At 42.5% G+C, this 19,615-nt stretch overlaps 1 protein-coding gene across 1 annotated transcript; it reads right to left on the reverse strand.

The window, feature by feature from the left end:
* Positions 1–1,854: 1,854 nt before the first annotated feature.
* On the reverse strand, positions 1,855–12,661 carry LOC129118332 (uncharacterized). Its single transcript, XM_054629662.2, has 19 exons — positions 12,574–12,661; positions 11,201–11,328; positions 10,379–10,522; positions 9,699–9,782; positions 8,981–9,148; positions 8,815–8,911; positions 8,500–8,723; positions 7,596–7,749; positions 7,313–7,521; positions 7,108–7,225; positions 6,755–6,960; positions 6,152–6,269; positions 5,430–5,599; positions 4,586–4,659; positions 4,380–4,507; positions 3,396–3,585; positions 2,837–2,978; positions 2,181–2,277; positions 1,855–1,874 (listed from the first exon to the last, which is right to left on the reverse strand). The coding sequence occupies exons 1-19, from the start codon at positions 12,659–12,661 to the stop codon at positions 1,855–1,857; spliced, it is 2,559 nt and encodes an 852-aa protein (XP_054485637.2).
* Positions 12,662–19,615: the final 6,954 nt, after the last annotated feature.

The following is a 19,615-nucleotide window of genomic DNA, read 5'->3' on the forward strand; positions in this document are numbered from 1 at the left end:
AAGACCTGAAAACCCAGGGAACCATAACCAAGACAGAGTTAACAGTACTGAAATGGGCTGCCCAACTGCAGGCTTGGTTCTCGCAGCAGTCTCTAAATGTTACGCTCTTCCCCCACACAAATATAAGAAAGAAGGTAGCTCAGGTTCCTCAAGGCAGCCTGTGCTGTGCTGGTGAAGGCAGATGAAGACTGTCATTCACTAAACTGGAGAAAACACTGCTTAACAGTCTAATTTCTTGGGGAGACATGAGGTTTCTCATTTCTTGTCAGCACGAGGTAAGACACAGGGAAGGCACCACACCCCCTAAAGCTCCCATGGCTGTATTCTCTTAGGTGCAAAACCCTGGCAGCACAGTAGAGGTGTCTCCCTTGATTTCTTGATGGGTTTTGCCTGCAGACTGAGCATTACCCAGTCCTCAGACCAGTGGGCTAACACAGGGGAAAGCACTGGGCACCAAGTCATTGAGTTGTCAAATCTGCTGTCAGGCTTATGTGTTCTGCATTTTCCCACTATTCCTATGTTGATATTCCTCAATATCACAACTCCGTGGCTTTAGTCTTCATCTACAACAGGGGTAGCAAAATGAATCCTTCATCACAATACCCTTCTCTACTGGAAAACAGTCTTGACATGTTTCTTATCACAAAGCCCACAGAGATTTCTCCAGAAATGACACTAAGACATCACTATAGATAGGCTTAGCAGGCAACTAAAAGACAAGACTTACATGAGCTGCAATTACAGCACAAACTTTTTGGGGGGGGGGGGGGGGGGTGTCTCTGTACAGGTAGCAACAGAGATACATTTTTTCCTACTTCATGCTGTCTCACAAAGTGCTAATAGAGTCAGAAAATATGTTCTTGCTCAAGTTAGCTTTCACAGAAATTTCCTGTTGTATAATTCTTCTTAATCTAAAGTTAAAAAGCAGACACCCATTATTGTGTATTTACTTCTAAGGGATCAAGATTCATGCCAAGCAGTAGCTTTCATTAGAACAGGAAAATATAATATTGAATCCAAACTCTTTTCACACCACTGTTCAGATGCAAAGAGGAAACCAAGAAATTTTTTATCCATTAAAAAAACCAAAACAAAACCCACAGACACAGAGAGGAAAATCTGACAGGAGCCCCTAAGCATCACATTCTCTAGTAAGGAAAAAATCCTTAACACTTTGCAGATAGAGTCCACGTACTATCATTATTATTATCACAGGTCTTTGCTAAATTTTTTTTCCTCAGCTAATCCTCAGAGGATACTTAGCTAAGCAGTCACTGATGTTACTTGTGAATTGTTTGACCCACCTAGGGAAGGCGACTTGACATTGCAGAGCCACAACACTCCTGCAAGAATCTCAGTTTACAGCCTTCCTGTCAACAGCCACTACAGAATCAAGGATGTTCATTCCATCTTACTCCAAAAAAACCCACATTGTTTTACTGTCATTAAGTTCTCCCAGTCCTTTGTTCATACAGAAGCTTAAAGAAAAGCTTGAAGTGATGTACAATTAAGTTCACACTTGTTGCTATCTTCTTCCCCTACTCCAAAACAGATGCTTCCAACTGCAAAGTAACACAAGTTTCAGACATATTAGCTGAGCAGACTAGGTCAGATCAACACACAAAAGACCAAGAGTTTAATGTTGTAGAGGAACAGAGAAGAACAATACAATTATTTAACTTAGAGTTACACCCAGTATGGGTTAACTGACCCTTTTCTCCATAGACTCTGATAATCTATTTTCCCAGTAGATACCACAGAAACAATTTTACTTGTGAATCTGGGCAGCAGGCTGTGGTTGCTTAGGGCACCTAACTGCAACTTCATAAAATGAAGTAGTTTTTGTTCAGTCTGTCAGAAGTTGGTGCATTGACCTGCAGGGAGAACAGACATACACACAAATTTGTTACCTTACAGCAGCAGTACACTTGGTGTTCCAATAGTGTAATTTAAGACTGACACCAACCTGTCCTTACTGTTTTTCTTCCTAAGAAGCACTGGTCCAGATGACACTTGGCCATGTGGATGTGCACTGTGGGCTGTAAGACATTTCAGCTTTTAATTCCCTAGACAGCATAATCTAGGACTAGAAGTCTGCAACCTGGCACGATTAGTGAGAGCACGTGCCAAATTGCTGAGCAAAAACACAGGAGAGACTTGAGACATGTCTGTTTTCTTACCAAATCTGTGCTTCCCAGGATTGCATCTCCTTGGACAAAAGAGGTCTAAAGGCTGTTGCTTAGTATTGCAGATCACCACACTGCAGTGGAAATACAACTACAAGACAAGAATATTTAGATTATTTAGGGAAGTCTTACTTGGAATCCAAGGTGTACCATCCCAAAGGATATGAAGGCTGTGTCAAGGGGGGGGCTCTTCTCCCAGACACTAGTGACAGGACAAGGGGAAAATGGCCTCAAAATGCACTAGGAACAGTTCAACTTGGGTATTAGGTAAAAGTTTTTCACTGAAAAAGTGACAAAGCATTGGAACAGCCTCCCAAGAAAAGTGGTGGAGTCACTATACCTGGAAGTGTTCAAAAAACGAATAGATGTGGCACTTCATAAAATTTAGTAGGCATGATAGTCAAAGATTGGACTTGAGAATCTTGGAGGTCTGTTCCTACCTGAATGAATCTATAAGTTTGTTTTGTGAACTGAACAAAAGTGGATGGCCTTTATTCACCCCTAGGAGGGTGTTATACCTTCAAGAAGGTGTCCAGTAGCCCCAGGCAGCACTGGCCAGCTGAACCCTTACACAGCATTGGCTGCACGCATCACCCTGGGCTCACCTGTCAGCACTGCCAACAGCTCATGACAGAACAGAGACATCTGACCTGCTCTTGTAACAGAGATGTGCCCTGGACAAAGGTGAACATCCTCACTTCAAATCTCTTGAGGTGCTGGGGAAATTTTACTCTGAAGCTGTAATTAACTTCACGGAAGACAGTTCTGTAGGAGTCTTTGTTGCTTTCACACCTGTTTGGGAAATGCATGAGAGGAAATGTATTTGATCTAAACCTTCAACCAGATCTTCAAACACAGCAAAGAAATTAAATACAGCAGAGCTTCCCTCTCCATTTTCCTTGGGCCATAGGGGAATGAATAGGATCTCCCCAGTTCACGATCCCTGCCTTTGCTCACAATCAGGGTTCTTGCTCTTCATTTCCAGCCAAAACTGTTAAGCTAGAAGCACTTCTGGCCACCCCCATGACCTGCTGGCCCCAGAAGGCACAGCCACTATGCTGACACCAACACATGCCCCACAGATTAGCAGCAATTGCCTCCAAGGTGACCTCTGCCACTTGCACCTCTGCCTCTTCCCCTTTCCTCCCACCTGAGGTACAGCACCTTGTGCTGAGCAGTTACCAAACAGAGGAGGGAAGCCTTCCTCACCCATGTGTAAGGAAGTGCCACTGGGGGAGGCTGTCCTGGCTTTGGGAATTGGTAGCCCAACAGTCATCCAGGTTTAGGTCCAGTCTTGCATCTTTAGGCTGGAGCAGTTCAACTTCAAAATACAGAGCCTCCCTCAGGTATTTTACCACAGGATATTCTGATTCCTGGTAGGGCTCTGAATAGGATTTCTCTGCAAGAGAGTATTGATATTAGAAGCTTCCTTTTTATGGAGGAAGTATCTGCAAACTTTCTGCTTCACTGTTTTTTCCACTACCATTTACTCTGGCATAGTAATACTAAAACCTGGGACAGCATACAAATGTCAGGAATTGGGGACAGAATGGCAAGAAAGCAAGATCAGCTGTGAAAGCAAAAATCTCAGACATATTCCCTGGCTCTGAGGATCCAGAAATGAAACACTCCTTCTGCAAAAAGCCATTAATATTGCTATTCAAAATTGTCTCAAAGGTAGTGAAAAGGGAAAATGAATATTAAAAAAAATCATAATGGCCATTCCAGTCATCATGAGTGTTTGGTTCAGGCTTCAGTTAACCCTTTTTGCTGGCATAGGTACCACTTTAAAGCAGTATCTTTGACACAGGTTACAACCATTGCAGGGAGTTGCTGAACCTGCTCAGCAACACTTCAGGAGCTCCTAGGAGAGAGAAGCTGGCATCCCATTCACTACACAAAACTTACATCATGCCCAGACAAAGCAGGAAAACCATACATGTGTCAGTGATGCTAATTCTGCTCCACTACTGATATTTGACCATTTATGTTGCATTTTGGAAAAGTCCCATCAGAGGCCTTAAAAATTTTCCTCTTCATCCTTTGATATATTTAAAAGTCATCTGAACATGGTTCTGGGGAACATTTTCTACACTGCCCTGCTTGAGCAGAGTGGATGAGTAAGATCAATCTCAGGTCCCTTTCTGGCTACAGCCATTCAGTGATTTTATAGAGCCTAATCACAGATGTTACCTTTGAAAAGCTTCAATGAAAGGGTGAGACAGCCAGACCCTGGCTTAATACTGGGTGGTGGGTTCTTCTTAGATTCATATGGAACATCAGCAGTCTGCTCGATTGCATACAAGCAGAGAAATTTCAGTCTGAAAGAAAGGGTTTAGCATTAGATTTTTCACAGCCAAAATAACATGTACAATCTTCTTTTAGGGAACAACACTTACTGGTATATGGGAATAGCATCACCAGGTCTGAAATAGAGTACCTCGTTCTCATATGTGACAGTTGTGCTGTTGAACTGAAGGATGTACATCATTACAAACAGGACAGTCACATTAGAGTCTGATCTGTGTTTGGTACAATATCTACATCCCTCTGCTTGACTGCCAGATTACACTGAGCAGAGTATATTTACAATTAGGCAGAAATTACCAGCCAAAAGCCCAAGGCCCACTGAACTAAAGTTTACCATAGGTGACAGCTATGCCATAGTCAAGAAGAAAGCTTATTAGCTTGAATATGACAGAGCACCCTAGAAAGGGAGTGCATGGGTCCTGAGAAAAAGAACAGCTGAGCTTATTTACTGAATCAGTGAGTAGAATGAAATGAAACAATGCAGAAAGCTGCATTTATTATGATCTGAATTTAGGCATGCTCTGATTATTTTCTATTTTGTTTGTTTTCTATTTGTACAGTATTTGGTGGTAGGAATAGTACCCACTCTAGTCTTTGGCCATGTAGTCATTAGCAATACCCAAAGAGCTTCTGCAAGGAGTACAAGTACATCTGACCAGCATAAACTCCCATTCAAGCCCACCATGAAACAATTCAGAGGTGTCAAACTGAAGGAAAGTTTCAGAAAGCACCTCTGATCTTGAAAAAACATTTTTACTACTCAGTAAGAAATGCTGCTCAACTGAATTTAGTAAGCTCAGAAAGGTACAGATGTACTACTGTGCTGTTTTCAGCTGTGACTTCCATGCAGCTTGAGCTCCCTCTGAAATTCTGCCAGGTCTAGCAATAACCCTACCCCAATGCAGAGTAAACTTGATGTGACCAAGTCCTTACTTTTCTACTCGTTCCACAAGTGTTCACATTGAACTTGAAGGTTGCAGTCCTCTCTGTCACTAGACTGGGTTTGCACTGTCTGTCCCTCAAGACAAGCAGAGCAGTGTCCAGGTCTTCACCACCTACCAGTTTGATTGCAGTAATAATCACAGTACCATTGGGCAGGCATTCTGAAAGAGCAATATACGTTTTCATGCAAATCAGGATTCAACCTCCTCTTGTAGCCTAACAACAAAGTTCTGAATGGATTTGATGGCAAGCTCTTTTGGCAGCCCACAAGGAGCTCTCATTCTCTTTAAAAGGATTTTTCTAGCCAAGATATTCCATACATTTAATACTGATGAGTTGCTAAAACTCTTAATATTTAGGGTTCTAACATCTTTAGAATGACTACTTTATGTGCTGATTCTCCCCACATTCCACCAACCCCCCCCCACCTCATTCAACTCTCACAAAACAACCACAAAAACCCTTTACATAGCTTCTTGATTCTGGAGGTGTGTGGGGAAGTAGACTTTCCCACTTCCTTCCCCCATGCCTGTACTAGGCAGGATAGCCACTCCAATGTTTAATTATACCTGCCTTATGGCATATTAACTGGTAGGAAGTCTGACAAGCAAACAGAGTGCCACACAACTCTAAAACCAAGAAACATTTCAGACTGCATGGTTTAGTTTTGCAACTCAAATAGCATTAACAGCTAATCCCCAACATGCTATTACGTATTAGCTCTGAAGGTGAAAATAAGCAGGAAATTGAGAAATCTCTCCTCTGAGCCAAGGTGATGTCATCCTTCAAGGTTAAGTAGAATGAAGCCTTTATTGCAGAGGTATGAAAGCCCTAGAGATGACAATCACAGGTTAAACAAGAGAATACACACTGTTCAACTAAAGCATTCAAAAATTAAGAGGGCAGGTTATCACAAGCCAAAGATAATGCTGCTTGAGCAAAGCCAAGTCCACAGGATGTATTTAAACAGGATGTTTTTAATCCAGAAGTTCACAGGGTGAGCATTTTTAGTTGTTCTGTAAAAGAATGCAATACAAACTCCACTGCATGTATAGTTGTCCTTAAAAATGCTCAGCCATATGCTGAGCCAAATGCTCAGTAAATGCGGAATATGTTTCTTTTTTTCTTGCCCATTTCTGCCAACATTAACTAAGGGAAATTAAAGTTTTCTTACAAGGGCAGAAAATAGTCTTCTCAGATATAAGGGAGGATTACCTCAAAGAGAAGTTTTATTTTGCTTTTAACAATATACTGTGTCTTGTTGACATCTGACAGCTAGAACATGCCTTTCAATTGCTACATGTTGGCAGCCTTACCTCATAGCTCACATGGGGAGAAAGGAAAGGGACAGAGATTGCCAGGTGAGTGCCATTGTCCCTCAGAATGTAACTGTACTTCTGTGCAGCCTCTTGGGTCAGGTGCCAATCTGAGATGAAAGGTAGCCAGTTTTGGTCCACATTCCCACGAGTGATAATGAGATGGAGGTTCCTCCCATCACAAAACCCTGTTGCACTGGGCAGTACTGCAAAACAACCAAGAGTCAGCCAGCTGCCATCAGTTTAGTGCAGCTCCCTGGGACTGGCAGCACCCCTGGCTGAAATCAACCCAGCTCACAGCCAGAGTTCACAGCCAGGTTGGTGCAGTTTTGTCTAAGTTCCACAAAGTTTACCTGCATCTTTCACAGCTGACAGTGCAACTACTGGGACAACAAAGGTCTCACTTGATGGATAGGTGATGAATGTGAGTGTGACATTCAGGGTGTAGGCTCTCATGTCCTCTCCCATGTACTAGGAAAATCATATTTAGACATGAAAAATCACCAAGTAATATCATCATTTCTATACCATGGGATGCTGCAGTGCCTTAGTACACACCTCTTTTTTAACACTTGGTGCATCAAGTGGGACTTGTAGTACATATGCTTTGCTTCCATTAGCATATCTGGCCCTATGTATTAGGTAGCCATGCTGAACAGCTTCAGATACAGCCACAACAACCCCTTCAATGGTTAAGTTCACAAGCTCAGCATCTGGGAGGAATGTTCCCACTGTAACATTCATTAGTCCTGCACTCAGATTTAAATCTGAAAAGGAACAAATAGCATTAAGCTCTTAACAGTACCAAAACCTTTAGTAAATTCAACGTTCAGCTACTTACTATTGGTTATAACAACCTCTGCTTGTTCAAATGGTGTTTCTATTTCCTTGATGATAGTATGTTTGGTTAGTCCCCATTTGTTGTCTTCCCACTGGTGTTCCAAGAACAGGTTGATGGTGTATTTTACCCCAAGCTGTCCACTGCTCACAGAAGTCTAGAATTCAAATCAGTACCCTTTAGTATGGCTTGATTTTGCATTAAAGTTATGTTGGAGTATCTCAAGGTCAGTTAAATCTACAGCCCCAACCAATTGCCCTTTTTGCTCAGGAATCCTGAACTCTTGTATCCCTGTTTAGATTATCTCAGAATACTCAGAAGACTTTCTTTGGAAAGTGATCTCCCACTCCCCAAGATTCAAAGCAGCAGGAGACTATTTCATAGTGAATAGGGCTGCTTATGCAACCTCACCAGAAGTTCAGTGGCTACATTTGCCCAGGACTCAGTTCACCCAAAGCAGCTAGATTTAGATGTGTAGTCCTAACCCATCCCAAGAGCACATGGTCTGCTGGACTAATGGGTTATTCCCATTTTCTTAAGTGGTCTGTGTAAAATACAACAGAACCCATCAATGCTTTACAGTGCAGTTAGAACCATCTCAGAGGAGTATGACATCCAGAATAATAGGCAAAAGCTCCATGTTAACCTGAGTAATTAATGAATCAATAGTTCTGTGTAGGATTCTGTCTACCTGTGCTTGCAAGAAAAGAAATTCTGCATAAAGTGGTGATTACAAATGCTATCTTTGGTCAGGGCTTCTGGAGTTTTTAACAAATCCTTTGTTCTCCCTTGTTCCCACACTCCCATCTTTCATTTGAAGGGCACAAGATGAAGAATTATTCCTCATCAGAAAACAAACATACATCCCAGAATATTGCTTGCATGGCACCTAATATAAGTCACCAACCTTGTAATAACCACCGTCTGCACCAATTGGAACCTTCATTGTAATTGTTGTTAACTCATTCAATAACACATATTTCCTGGAAGCCATTTCCTTGGCAGAGAGTTTGTGTAGATCCACGCCAGCTTCCACAAGCACATCCTTAAAGCTAGTCATTCCAGCAGACAGTGGTGGAATATACTTTGGAACAGTCCAGGTGATTGTTTTGTTTGTGTAGTCCACACCATCTTAGGGACAAGACATGAAAGCTGTCAGCTCACTGGCTGTGAGTCTGTCCCTGTACATTTTGGTGTTGGAGCATGGTACCACACTCCTTACCTACAGGACATGCCACAGCAGTATCCACCATCAGGATCACCCACTGGTATTTGTAAAATGTACTTGATCTCAGCACAGAAAAGGTAATTCCCTGATCCTGTAAGGAAGGAATCTGGTTAGACCTGCACAGCCTGGCAGCTTGTGGGGCCAGAAGGAGCACACCAACCTCAACCAGCTGAACTTGGGCAGCAGTGTATGGCACTCGCAGCAGAACCCTGGAGTTTGTGGCGTTGAGTCCATAGCCTGCACTCCAAGCATTACTCACAAGCAGAGCCCTTTTTTCTTCTGGCTGATGAAATACTATTTGCCATATTGAGGTTTCTTCTGCCTTTGCCTACCCAGAGAAATGTATCAATAGTTTAAACATGATGGTCAAAGTAACAGGTTTATTGCATTGAATGATTTACTGTGTTGAACTGCCCAGTGGTCTGTTGCCTTTGAATTTTACTAGTGGAATATCCCTCCAGCTTTCCCCACCTCATGCATACAGAAAACTTTCCATATTAAGGGCAACAGAGAACAACTAACTAATGGCACTAACTGCATTGCTGAAGACTCTGCACATACAAGAGTCCAAGAAGAAAATGGCCTCTTCACAGTTTTTTTAAGGGCTGTAGGATTTTAAGGCTTTTTTTTGTGCAAAAAACAAGCAAACAAAAACCAAAACAATCTCCTATCTGGGGAAGACTTGATTTCTTTCTTGGAGACACAGCCTACAACTGTCTGTACTTCTAATCTATAAAAATATACTAAAACCACTTGATACAGAAGTTCTATTATTGTTACTTAAGTACTTTTTGAAAGTACTGCGTGGTTAATGAAAAGAAAGATAGTTGTGCCAGAGGTAGCACTGGCTTTTGAAAAAAGAAAACCTGCAGTTTTACTTCTGGAAATACAAGAGTCCAGTCCTCAGGTTCATCTTGAACAAAGTCTTTTATAGTCTGTGGAACCTCCCTCCTGACAGAAATCTGAGGAGAAAAAACATCTGTAAGCGGTTTGCTGATAGCACTTATTTCCTTGTCTTCAACACCCAACAAGCCTTTTTCAAGAGAAACTTAGACAGAATTTCCTAGACAGAGATGCCACCATGCCTGGTGATTCACCTATAGTCTGCTTGATTTCAGTTTCTTTTTATTTTTCCACCTATTTTCTACTTCCTATTTCCACTTAACACCAGAGTTTGTTCTTGACTCCAACGTCCTCTTCCAAGAGGAGTCCACTTCTCCTTCTGCATTCCTCCCCAGCAGGGAAACTTCCTTCAGGAGTTATACATTCTCTGTTGTCTCAAGTAAGATTTATTGGGGCAACAGTCAGGGAGTTCAATCTACGAGCTTATCCTTTTTGATATTTTTCAGCTTTATTCGCTAATACTGCTAATATAAGTTACACAATCAAAATACAAATGTATCACTTAAGATGCATACTGTGCACTCACTAACAAGCTGCTCATGATGGGGCAGTCTGAAGCTGACAAAATTCTAGGAATATGCATTGGAAACACAATCTAAGAGAGCATCTTGCAGTACCTACCTCTTTACTTCTATCACTTTCCATAAGTACTTACCTCCATGTAGTTATTTTCACATTTTATCTCTCTGGGATTCCATGGACCATAATAGCAACTTGCACTTTTCAGATGAGTTGTAGCATTGCTCATATCAGGAGTGTGAGATGCTTTGATTTGTATAGTTACTGTGAACACATCTTTCTGTGTGCGCAAATGGAACATTTGCCTCTTAGACTGCTTTTCCCTAGCTGGGCACCACCTATCCTAGTGACTTTTAAATTAAATTACAAAATACACCCACCAGCCTCTGCACAGAGGAGCAACTCCATACTGAAGCATTATCACTTTAAGTTTCATTAACTGCACAAGATGTATGCACATAGGTGTATAACTACACAGCAACATACTTTGGGCAGCAGGTTTGTTCCTTTTGCACAGCCCCAGAAATGAACAATAAGAAAATAAACAAACAAACCTAAGAGATAGCTGATTTTGTGTTTTATGACATAGTAGCAGTGAGCCAGCAACCAAAGTTTTAGTTTTTACTGTGAAGTGTCTCAAGACACTAAATATAGTTGGGGCAGAGTGCAACACAGCTGCCTGATGCAATTCCATATTGTAATCCACAAGAAAATAGTTGCCCTTTAAGGGCACATGTGATATACTTCATTTGTTCTTCTGTACATGGTACTCCAAATGGCAGTACCATGGAATATTCTCAGACCTTTGGATACATTTGAAGAAAATTATATTATTCTCTGCTAACAGATACTCAACACACTATGACACCTCAGTTAATGCCCATTAATAATTCAGTAATTTCTCACATAAAGTTAGTGTAGAAGAGCACTGTAATTGAAGTGTCTGTAACAGACTTACCTCTAAGTGAGAATGGCAGCTGAGTGCAGAAGCACGGAGCTGAATGCTCCTGCAGGTGGTGTAAGTTACTCTATAGCCACACTGGGCTGCCATGGCCTCATTCAGCTCCCAGGCTGTGCCAGACTGATCTACAGGCAAATAGAGAGCAAAGAACTGTGTTAGCTGTATTAACAAGTATAACTCCTGCTCTGCTAACTCCTTGAGAAACCTGCTCTGACATAGGGATTCAGCTGAACTTGCTGTGATACAGCCCAGTCATATTCCCTGGGCTCAGAGGGGGGAAAGAGCTGTGACTAAGTGTAAAGAAAGAGAGAGTGGTAAAATTACAGGCACACTGGGACAGGAAACACTTGCAGCTGAAGCACTGGAGATGGAAAAACAATCCAAACCACCAATATGGTGACAGATGACAACAGCAACATCAGGACTGTGACCTGCGGCTGGCACAGGCTCATATTTCTCTGATGCCTGCCCAGCAGAGTCTCTTCAGGAGACAATCCACCAGGATGTTGAACAACTAACTAGCTTGGATGTTTTTAGTATACAAACAATTTCTATGGTTTTGAGCTTTTTAGTGTTTTAGTTGTTTTGGGTTTTTCCTTTAAAAAAATCTCTTTATGGTTTAAGATATATGTATCCCAGCTGCAGAGTGGTTTTGTGCATGATGTCTGAACAAAGACCACATTTTAAGTGGGTTTTGACACAAAACCCACTGCTAGAATAATGGATGGCATGGAGAGCTTTTTCAAGGCCAAATTTACATTTATACATATAATCTTAAAGCAGGTGTTTATATCCCAAAAGTATCATCACTGTGCCCTTCCACAGCATTCTGTAATGCTTTTCACAGAAATGTACATCTTGCTGACTACTAAGTCCATAGCTAGAGGGCCGAGCTAATTTTTCTTAAACTTCATTAAGTATACACCTCCACCAAGCTGAAGCCACTAGTACAAAAATAATGTTGTGCCAGCTTCAGCTAGTGAATTTTCAGAGCACTATGTGCTGTTACTAAAAACATTCTTATCACAAAGAAAATCCATGAGATTTTTTGTGAGATCCAGCTTTAACATGCCTAGAAACTACCATGTAAGTTTCAATTTGAACCCAAAATCAAGTCTGATCATGGCTAAGTTATCAAAAAACAAGTTGACAGTATAGGTTACACAGAAATCAAGGTAGCAGTTGGGTTTACTTACAATGAGATCCAGCCTACTAAGCTCTATAACAGTAGAATAATCTAGTATTATATATAGGGAATTCTAGTATATATAATATAATATCTAGGGAATTCTAGTATAGAAGCACCTTAGAGAATTTTAAACATTTCACTGTATGTAATTCTCTCACCAAGTTCTTCTACATCAACTTACCAACAACAAAAAGAGATAAGTATTTTTCTTCAAAGTATTCTTCAGTCAGTGTTATCCTCAGAAAGTCCCCCAAGCACTCTGAACTCATGGGTCCTGTGTTGAATGTATTGAAAAGCTGGTAAGGTGGGGATTCAAAATAAACTACAAACAAATCTGCTATTTCCCAGATTGCTTTGTAAAGTCAGTGTGGTGATAGTCATACAACTCTTATCAGGAGAGGTGAGAGGTTGTGTTTATACTGGCGGTAATTACAGAAGAAAAGCCAGCTCCAAAGTTAGTATCCTATTAGTAATGCCATTCGATGATTTGGCAATGCCACCTGCAACAGCTGGTCACGGAAATAAGATTTTGGAACACAGTCAAAAAGGTACTACATTGGCTGCCCCAATCTGAACACCTTAGATGAAGTAAAACAAAATGTCAAAGTCCCACACACCTGAAAAGTAAAAAAAAAACCCCAACCTCTAAACCAAAAAAATCCCAACAAAACCCTACAAACCAACCACAAAATAACCAGAAAGTTCCACCTGTACCCCTCTATTCACAAGAGCCAAAAGTCAGTTTGGGTGGAGAGCAGCCACATAAGCCATGCCCTACCATCAGCCTACCCTGGTCCCTTGCCCAGGTACCAGTACCAGAAGCCAGCTGGCCCATACTGGGAAAGGACCACACAGAAACAGAGAAGATGGCTTGAACAGCTTCAGTCCCAAGCTATCACCACAGCATAAACCAGGACATGGCTCCTCTTCCAGGCAGGAGGCAGGTACACACTGTCCTAAGTGTAGGACTAGAGAAGGCTTCTTGTTTGACATGCACATCTGATAAATGGGGATTTGTTGCCTCAACAGGAGTTTTTATGGCATCATGAGCTAACACTAGGTAGACCTTTTATAATAATGGTGCATTTTAGGAGCTGAGAGGATTCTTTTTCCTAGAGGGTTCAGCACCATAGACTGACTTTTACTAGTGATACAATTCCCACATCAGAGATGGTCACTCTGAGGAGCACAGACAGATGCTGGTGAACATGACCCTATTCCACCCACACTCCAAGCTACCAACTGGATTCAGTGCAGAAGCTAGATAATTGCTCCAAGCTGGATAAAACCTTCTCCAGTATCTATTCACTTTGATCTTTGGGGATGGCCAATGCATTTTATACAGGACCCAGAGTGAGTCAGGCAGACAGTCCTAGAAACAGTTCTCTGCATCTGCTGCTCCAGGACCAGCTCTGTTTTGTAAGGAAAGACTTTTGGCTAAGAAAACTGTTTCCTCTGAGATGAATCACTGTTATCTTTATAATATTTTGTCCTGATTTTAGCTGGGATAGAGTTCATTTTCTTCCTAGTAGCTGGTACAGAGCTGCATTTTGGATTCAGTGCAAGAATCATGCTGATAACACACTGAAGTTTGGTTGCTGCTGAGCAGTGCTTAGCACCAAGCCAAAGACCTTTTAAGTGGCTCATGCTGTGTCAGGGAGTGTTGTTCCTCTATTATTTCTCTAGAGTCCCATAATGATATTATCAGACTTCTAAAGTCCATACCTCTTTGGTGTATTCTCATGGCTGCCAATCTTCACTGACTCCTTCTGCTGCATGCTGTTCTCTCTCAGGTCAGGGCTCCTCCAAGGCTCTCCCTGACTAGCTAACCCACCCCCTTTATCCCAGTTATCTTCATTGGTTACAGCTGCAGCCCAATTAAGGACATTGCAGCTGCAGCCCATCAAGGGCAACCGGGACCTCTGGGCAAAGCCTCTATACAGATATTCAAATACAATACATTGCCTCTACTATATTTCCCCCTTTTCTTTTACTTGAGTTAACAGTTGTACAGATGTTCAAGTATAATACATACATTTCTCCATGACTCACAGGCCATGTACAAGACACAAATTCTCTCATGACTCACAGGCCATGTACAAGACACATAGCTCCTTGCTCAAAGGCCATACTCTTTCACAGCTCCTTGACCCAAAGGCTATGTTCTATCGCAGCTCTTGGCCGCCACAGCTCTCAGCTGTCTTATCTTCTGTTAACTATCACGTTGGAGTCACCACTTGTTGTTCTTCTATTATTTCTCTAGAGTCCCATATTGTTTTCTATCAGACTTCTAAAGTCCATACCTCTTCGGTGTATTCTCATGGCTGCCAATCTTCACTGACTCCTTCTGCTGCATGCTGTTCTCTCTCAGGTCAGGGCTCCTCCAAGGCTCTCCCTGACTGGCTAACCCACCCCCTTTTATCCCAGTCATCTTCATTGGTTACAGCTGCAGCCCAATTAAGGACATCACAGCTGCAGCCCATCAAGGGCAACCGGGACCTCTGGGGCAAAGCCTCTATACAGATATTCAAATACATTTCCTCTACTATAAGGGAGGAGGTACACAAGAAGCCAGGAGGTAGCACTGTCAGGACAACTGACCTGAACTGGACAAATGTATATTCTATGCAATAGACTGTCATGACCTATACATAAACGGGGGGAGGCACCAATCACTGCTCGGGGACAGACTGAGCATCAGTTGTAATGAGCAACTATTGTGCATCACAATTTTTTCTTAGGTTTTATAAAGTTAAAAATTAAATTTATTTTTATAATTTGTATATTTTACTTGGTCCAAATTATTAAAATATATTTCTTAATCTTTGAGGCTTTTCCTGAGTCTCCTCCCCATTCTGCTGGGGTGGGAGGGGACAAGGAATGAGCAAAAAGCTTCCTGGTACTTAGCTAGATTAAATTATGATAAAATACCTTAGATGCTGTATGGAGACTAACAATAACTACACTCAAGAGAATAAAAATAAATTCCTTATTAATTCATCAGTACTTGTTACCAGAGTGAGGAAAGGTAGAAACATTTGCTTAATATAGTGACACATGAAACTAAAGAATGCAGTTTCCAGCAAATCCTTTCACGTTTAAAGTTTCACAGAAAAACATGCAAGTAAGGCTGCCACAAGAGCTTCAGACTCTTCTGAAACACACACATACGCCAGGATAACACCTATGGAAAAGCCTGCAAACTGATGTGAAATCAGTTTGCAGCAACATTACCTGGTGTCTCTTGCGTCCATACCCCAGAGAAAAATATCACTATTAGTAACAACCTGTAAGAGAAGACAGGGATTAGCAGCAGTTTGAGCTGTGACAAGTTGATAACAAATTTCTTGCTCAGAAAGTTCTCCTCAAAATATTAAATTAGCCTTAAGTTTAGGCCAACAGTTCTAGACTAGGCAATTAGAAAAATGAATTTTCCTTAGTCATCACTAGGAAGTTACAGAAGATAAACCAGAAAAGTTAATACATTTAACACCTTAACTAAAATAATTTATGTTTAATAGACATGGAGCTCTCACCTCTGCACCAGGCTCAGCTTCATTGTTCCTTTGCTCAGCCTCTATGTGTGGTGCTTTTTCCTTTATAGCACCATACCAAAAAAAACCTCCTTTCCTTTATAGCACCATACCAAAAAAAACCTCCTTCTCTCTTTGCATAGAAATCAAAGCCTTACTGGGTTTTTAGTCTTGGGTTAAATAGAAAGGCTGCCACATTTATATTGATGAGACCTTTTTTCAGCTGTTTATCCTCTTAATTATGAACCTGTAATTCACATCACCTGATTATTTGTTTTACTGATTGAATCTGCTCCTACTTGGTTCCTAGGTCTCTCTATTTTTACGTCTGTCAGCTCCTAACTGTCAAGTTCTCAAGACTAATTTGGTTAGAGCAGGTTGCTAATAATGCCAAAGTTGTGGGTCTGATCCCTCTATGGGCCATTTGCCTAAGATGTGGACTTCATGATCCTTGTGGTACCCTTCCTACTCAGAGTTATTCTGTGATTCTGTGAAATTGGTGCTGTTCTGATAAAGCATGAGCTGAGCCAATTGTTTTGCAGCTACTGTGCTCTTGTGTGGTGACTTGACCCTGGCTGGATGCAAAGTGTCCTCCTCAGCTGGACAGGGCAGAGAAAATATAAGGAAAGGCTCTTGGGCTGAGATAAGGACAGGGAGAGATCAGCTACCAGTGACTGTATTAAGAAAAAAAAATCCTACTTCGGGAAATTAGTCTAATTTACTGCCAATCAAATCAATGTACAATAATGAAAAATAAAAACTAAGATCTTAAAAGTACTTTCCCCTTACCTATGCCTTCTTTCTGCACTCCACTTCCAAATTTTCTCCCTCTTCCCCACCAGCAGCACAGGACAACAGAAAATGGTGGTTGTGGCCACTCCCTCCTCCTCAGGGGAGGACTCAGAATCCCAGAACCACCAGTGATCTTTAAGATCATTGAGTCCAATCCAGCCCTAACCTCAAGTAAACCATGCACTGAGTGCCACATCCAATGTTTTTTTAAACACATCCAGGGATGGTGACTCCACCACCTCCCTGGGCAAACCATTCCAGTACTTTATCACCCTTTCTGTAAAAACGTTTTCCTAATATCCAACTTATATTTCCCTTGGCGCAGCTTAAAACTGTGTCCTCTGGTTCTGTCAGTTGCTGCCTGGAGAAAGAGACCAACCTCAGGCTGGAGACCAACCTGGCTACAGCCACCTTTCAGGGAGCTGTAGGGAGTGATAAGGTCACCCTTTGAGTCTCCTTTTCTTCAGGCTAAACACCCCCAGCTCCCTCAGTCGTTCCTCACAGGACTTGTGTTCCAAGCCCCTCATCAGCCTTGTTGCCCTTCTCTCGATGTGCTCAAGTGTCTCAATGTCCTTCCTTAACTGGACTGCTCACAATCTTCCCCTGCTCCAGTGTTCCTCCCACAGAAAACTGTCCTACATGAACTTTTCCGACATGAGTCCTTCCCACAGGCTGCAGTTCTTTGCAAACAGCTCCAATGTGATCCCTCCCATGGGATGCAGTCCTTCAGGAAGAGACTGTCCCCCACAGTGACGCAAGTGCTGCCAGCAAACCTGCTCCAGCATGGGCTCTTCTCTCCATAGGCCACAGGTCCCCTGCTCCAGCAGGGGCTTCCCACAGGATCACAGCCTCCTTCAGGCACCCACAGCTCTGGTGGGATCCTCCTGCAGGTGGATCTCTCTGATCCCAAGGACCTCTGGGGGCACAGCTGCCTCACCATAGGCTGCACCAGGGGCTGCAGGGGAATCTCTGCACCTGAAACACCTCCTGCCCCTCCAGCACTGACCTCGGGCCTGCAGGGCTGTTGCTCTCACATGTTCTCACTCCTCTTTCCTGGCTGCAGAGGCACAGGGCTTTCTTTCCCCTTCCTAACTCTGTTATGCTAGAGATGCTGTCATCATCCCTGATGGACTCAGCCTTGGCCAGCACATGTGTCCTGGAGCTGGCTGAAATTGGATGTTGGACATGAGGGAAGCTTCTGGCAACTTCTCCCAGAAGGCACCCCTGTAGTCCCCCTGCTATGAAAACGTTGCTACCCAAAGCCAATTTGTCCTGTCTCCTCTGTGGAGGATTTTGCATAGCCTTCCATGGACAGCTGAAGTCTGACAGAAGCAAATGTATAAAATGCAGTTCTAAGACAATTGGGTTAACAAAATAGGAAGAAACTGTTGACCTTTAAAATAAGAGGTCAAAACTAACAGTAAAAGAGAACATAGCTAGAGGCTGATGGCTGTCACAAACTAAATGAAGAAACTATCTTATTGGGATATGTTGAACACCTAGAACAGAACTGATCCTCCCATTTGGAGAAAATTAACCCAATGGAGAAGCGAATCTGAGCAGAAACAGATCTGAGAAAAGGACCCTGGCTTTGCTGCATGCTGAAGGCAGAGAAGTTACACCTTGGGCCCTGAGTCCAGGTGAGTGACGTGTGTGAGCAGGATGCTCCTGGCGCTGCTGAGCTGAGCTGCTGACGCTCAGAGCATGGCCAGGTCACACAGTGAGCATGGCCAGGTCACACAGTGAGCAAAGGGGTTACTGTGCTGTCTGTTCACATCGTCTGTAAGTGCTGAGGACTGCTGGTGTTCGCAGTGTTTCCAAGGGAGCGCTCAGAATTGCCTGCATCCCTCTCTCACTGCGTTTCGGATCGAAATGAACCTTACACTGGGGATACTCCTGTCCTAGGCTTATGCCTGTGACATTCGGGGTTCACTCTTCCCTTTGCCCATGAGAAGGCTGCAGGAGCCGCAGAGCTGGAGGATTTATTTGTAATTAAGCCCGATGTCCTGGAGAGGGAGCCGGAGGATCGCCCGGCTGCTCCCTCCGCTCCCGGCACCTTCCCGGGAGCGCAGCCCGGGCAGCGGGAGCTGCTCAGGGATTGCACAGGATCGTTTTAAATTGGCGTGTATTTGTGCTGCTATCACGGTAACCTCACTGAACCTCTCGCACATCTTCAAGAGTATAAAAAAAATTAATTGAATGTGAAACCCAAAGTTTGCTGTGCTCCAGAGACAAGTGTTATTCCCAACTGGTTTGTGTTGCAGTCGTTTCCTTTTGAAATTCCCTATGTGATAGCTTTGTAGCTTTAGAAGGTGTTTTCCTCAGAAGCACTATCTATCAAGGGTATTATATAAATAATGAGTTCTAATAATAAATAAGCCCACGATCAGGCAGTCAGGTCTTAAATATTGGACGGTATGACCCTGTTTATTATAGTTAGAGCTGAAACCATTTGAGTTATGGATTTATTTCACTGTGCAGTGTGCTTTTACAATATTATGAAAGGGTTATTCTATTTTTCCCAAATTTGATCTTAGGTACCACCAAGGAAACTGCCTGAGATTTTGCCTAGTTTGCAAGAACTCCACTGGACATTTGAAGATCTGCACTGTTGACAAGCACATCACAAGTCATGGTAACCTTGGCTCAGGGCAGTGTCAAGGTTGCTTTTGCTTTTCCATCGCAAACAGATTCCATCCAGGTATCCCTTAATTCTTCAACCTGCCTTCAATTCTTAAATTCTTCACATATAGGCTGAGGCTATAGGGCAAAATGGCATTCTAAAGGTGTCCCATTCACTCCTTGCAGTTTAAACAGTATCACAATAATTAACAACCATTTACCAGAATGGAAAAAGAATTGCAGTCGGTCTGCTACAGCACAGCCTTATCACAGAGT

The sequence above is a fragment of the Agelaius phoeniceus genome, chromosome 3, assembly GCF_051311805.1.
Source record: "Agelaius phoeniceus isolate bAgePho1 chromosome 3, bAgePho1.hap1, whole genome shotgun sequence".
In the NCBI taxonomy this organism is placed as follows: domain Eukaryota; kingdom Metazoa; phylum Chordata; class Aves; order Passeriformes; family Icteridae; genus Agelaius; species Agelaius phoeniceus.

Excerpts from the sequence above, each read along its gene's own strand:
- LOC129118332 (XM_054629662.2), bottom strand. The coding sequence starts at position 12,661 with ATGAGTTCAGAGTGCTTGGGGGACTTTCTGAGGATAACACTGACTGAA. Across the intron at positions 6,961-7,107 it reads GTCAGCTGTGAAAGATGCAG|TACTGCCCAGTGCAACAGGG; the intron begins GTAAACTTTGTG and ends GTTGTTTTGCAG. Across the intron at positions 4,508-4,585 it reads GATGCTATTCCCATATACCA|ACTGAAATTTCTCTGCTTGT; the intron begins GTAAGTGTTGTT and ends CCTTTCTTTCAG.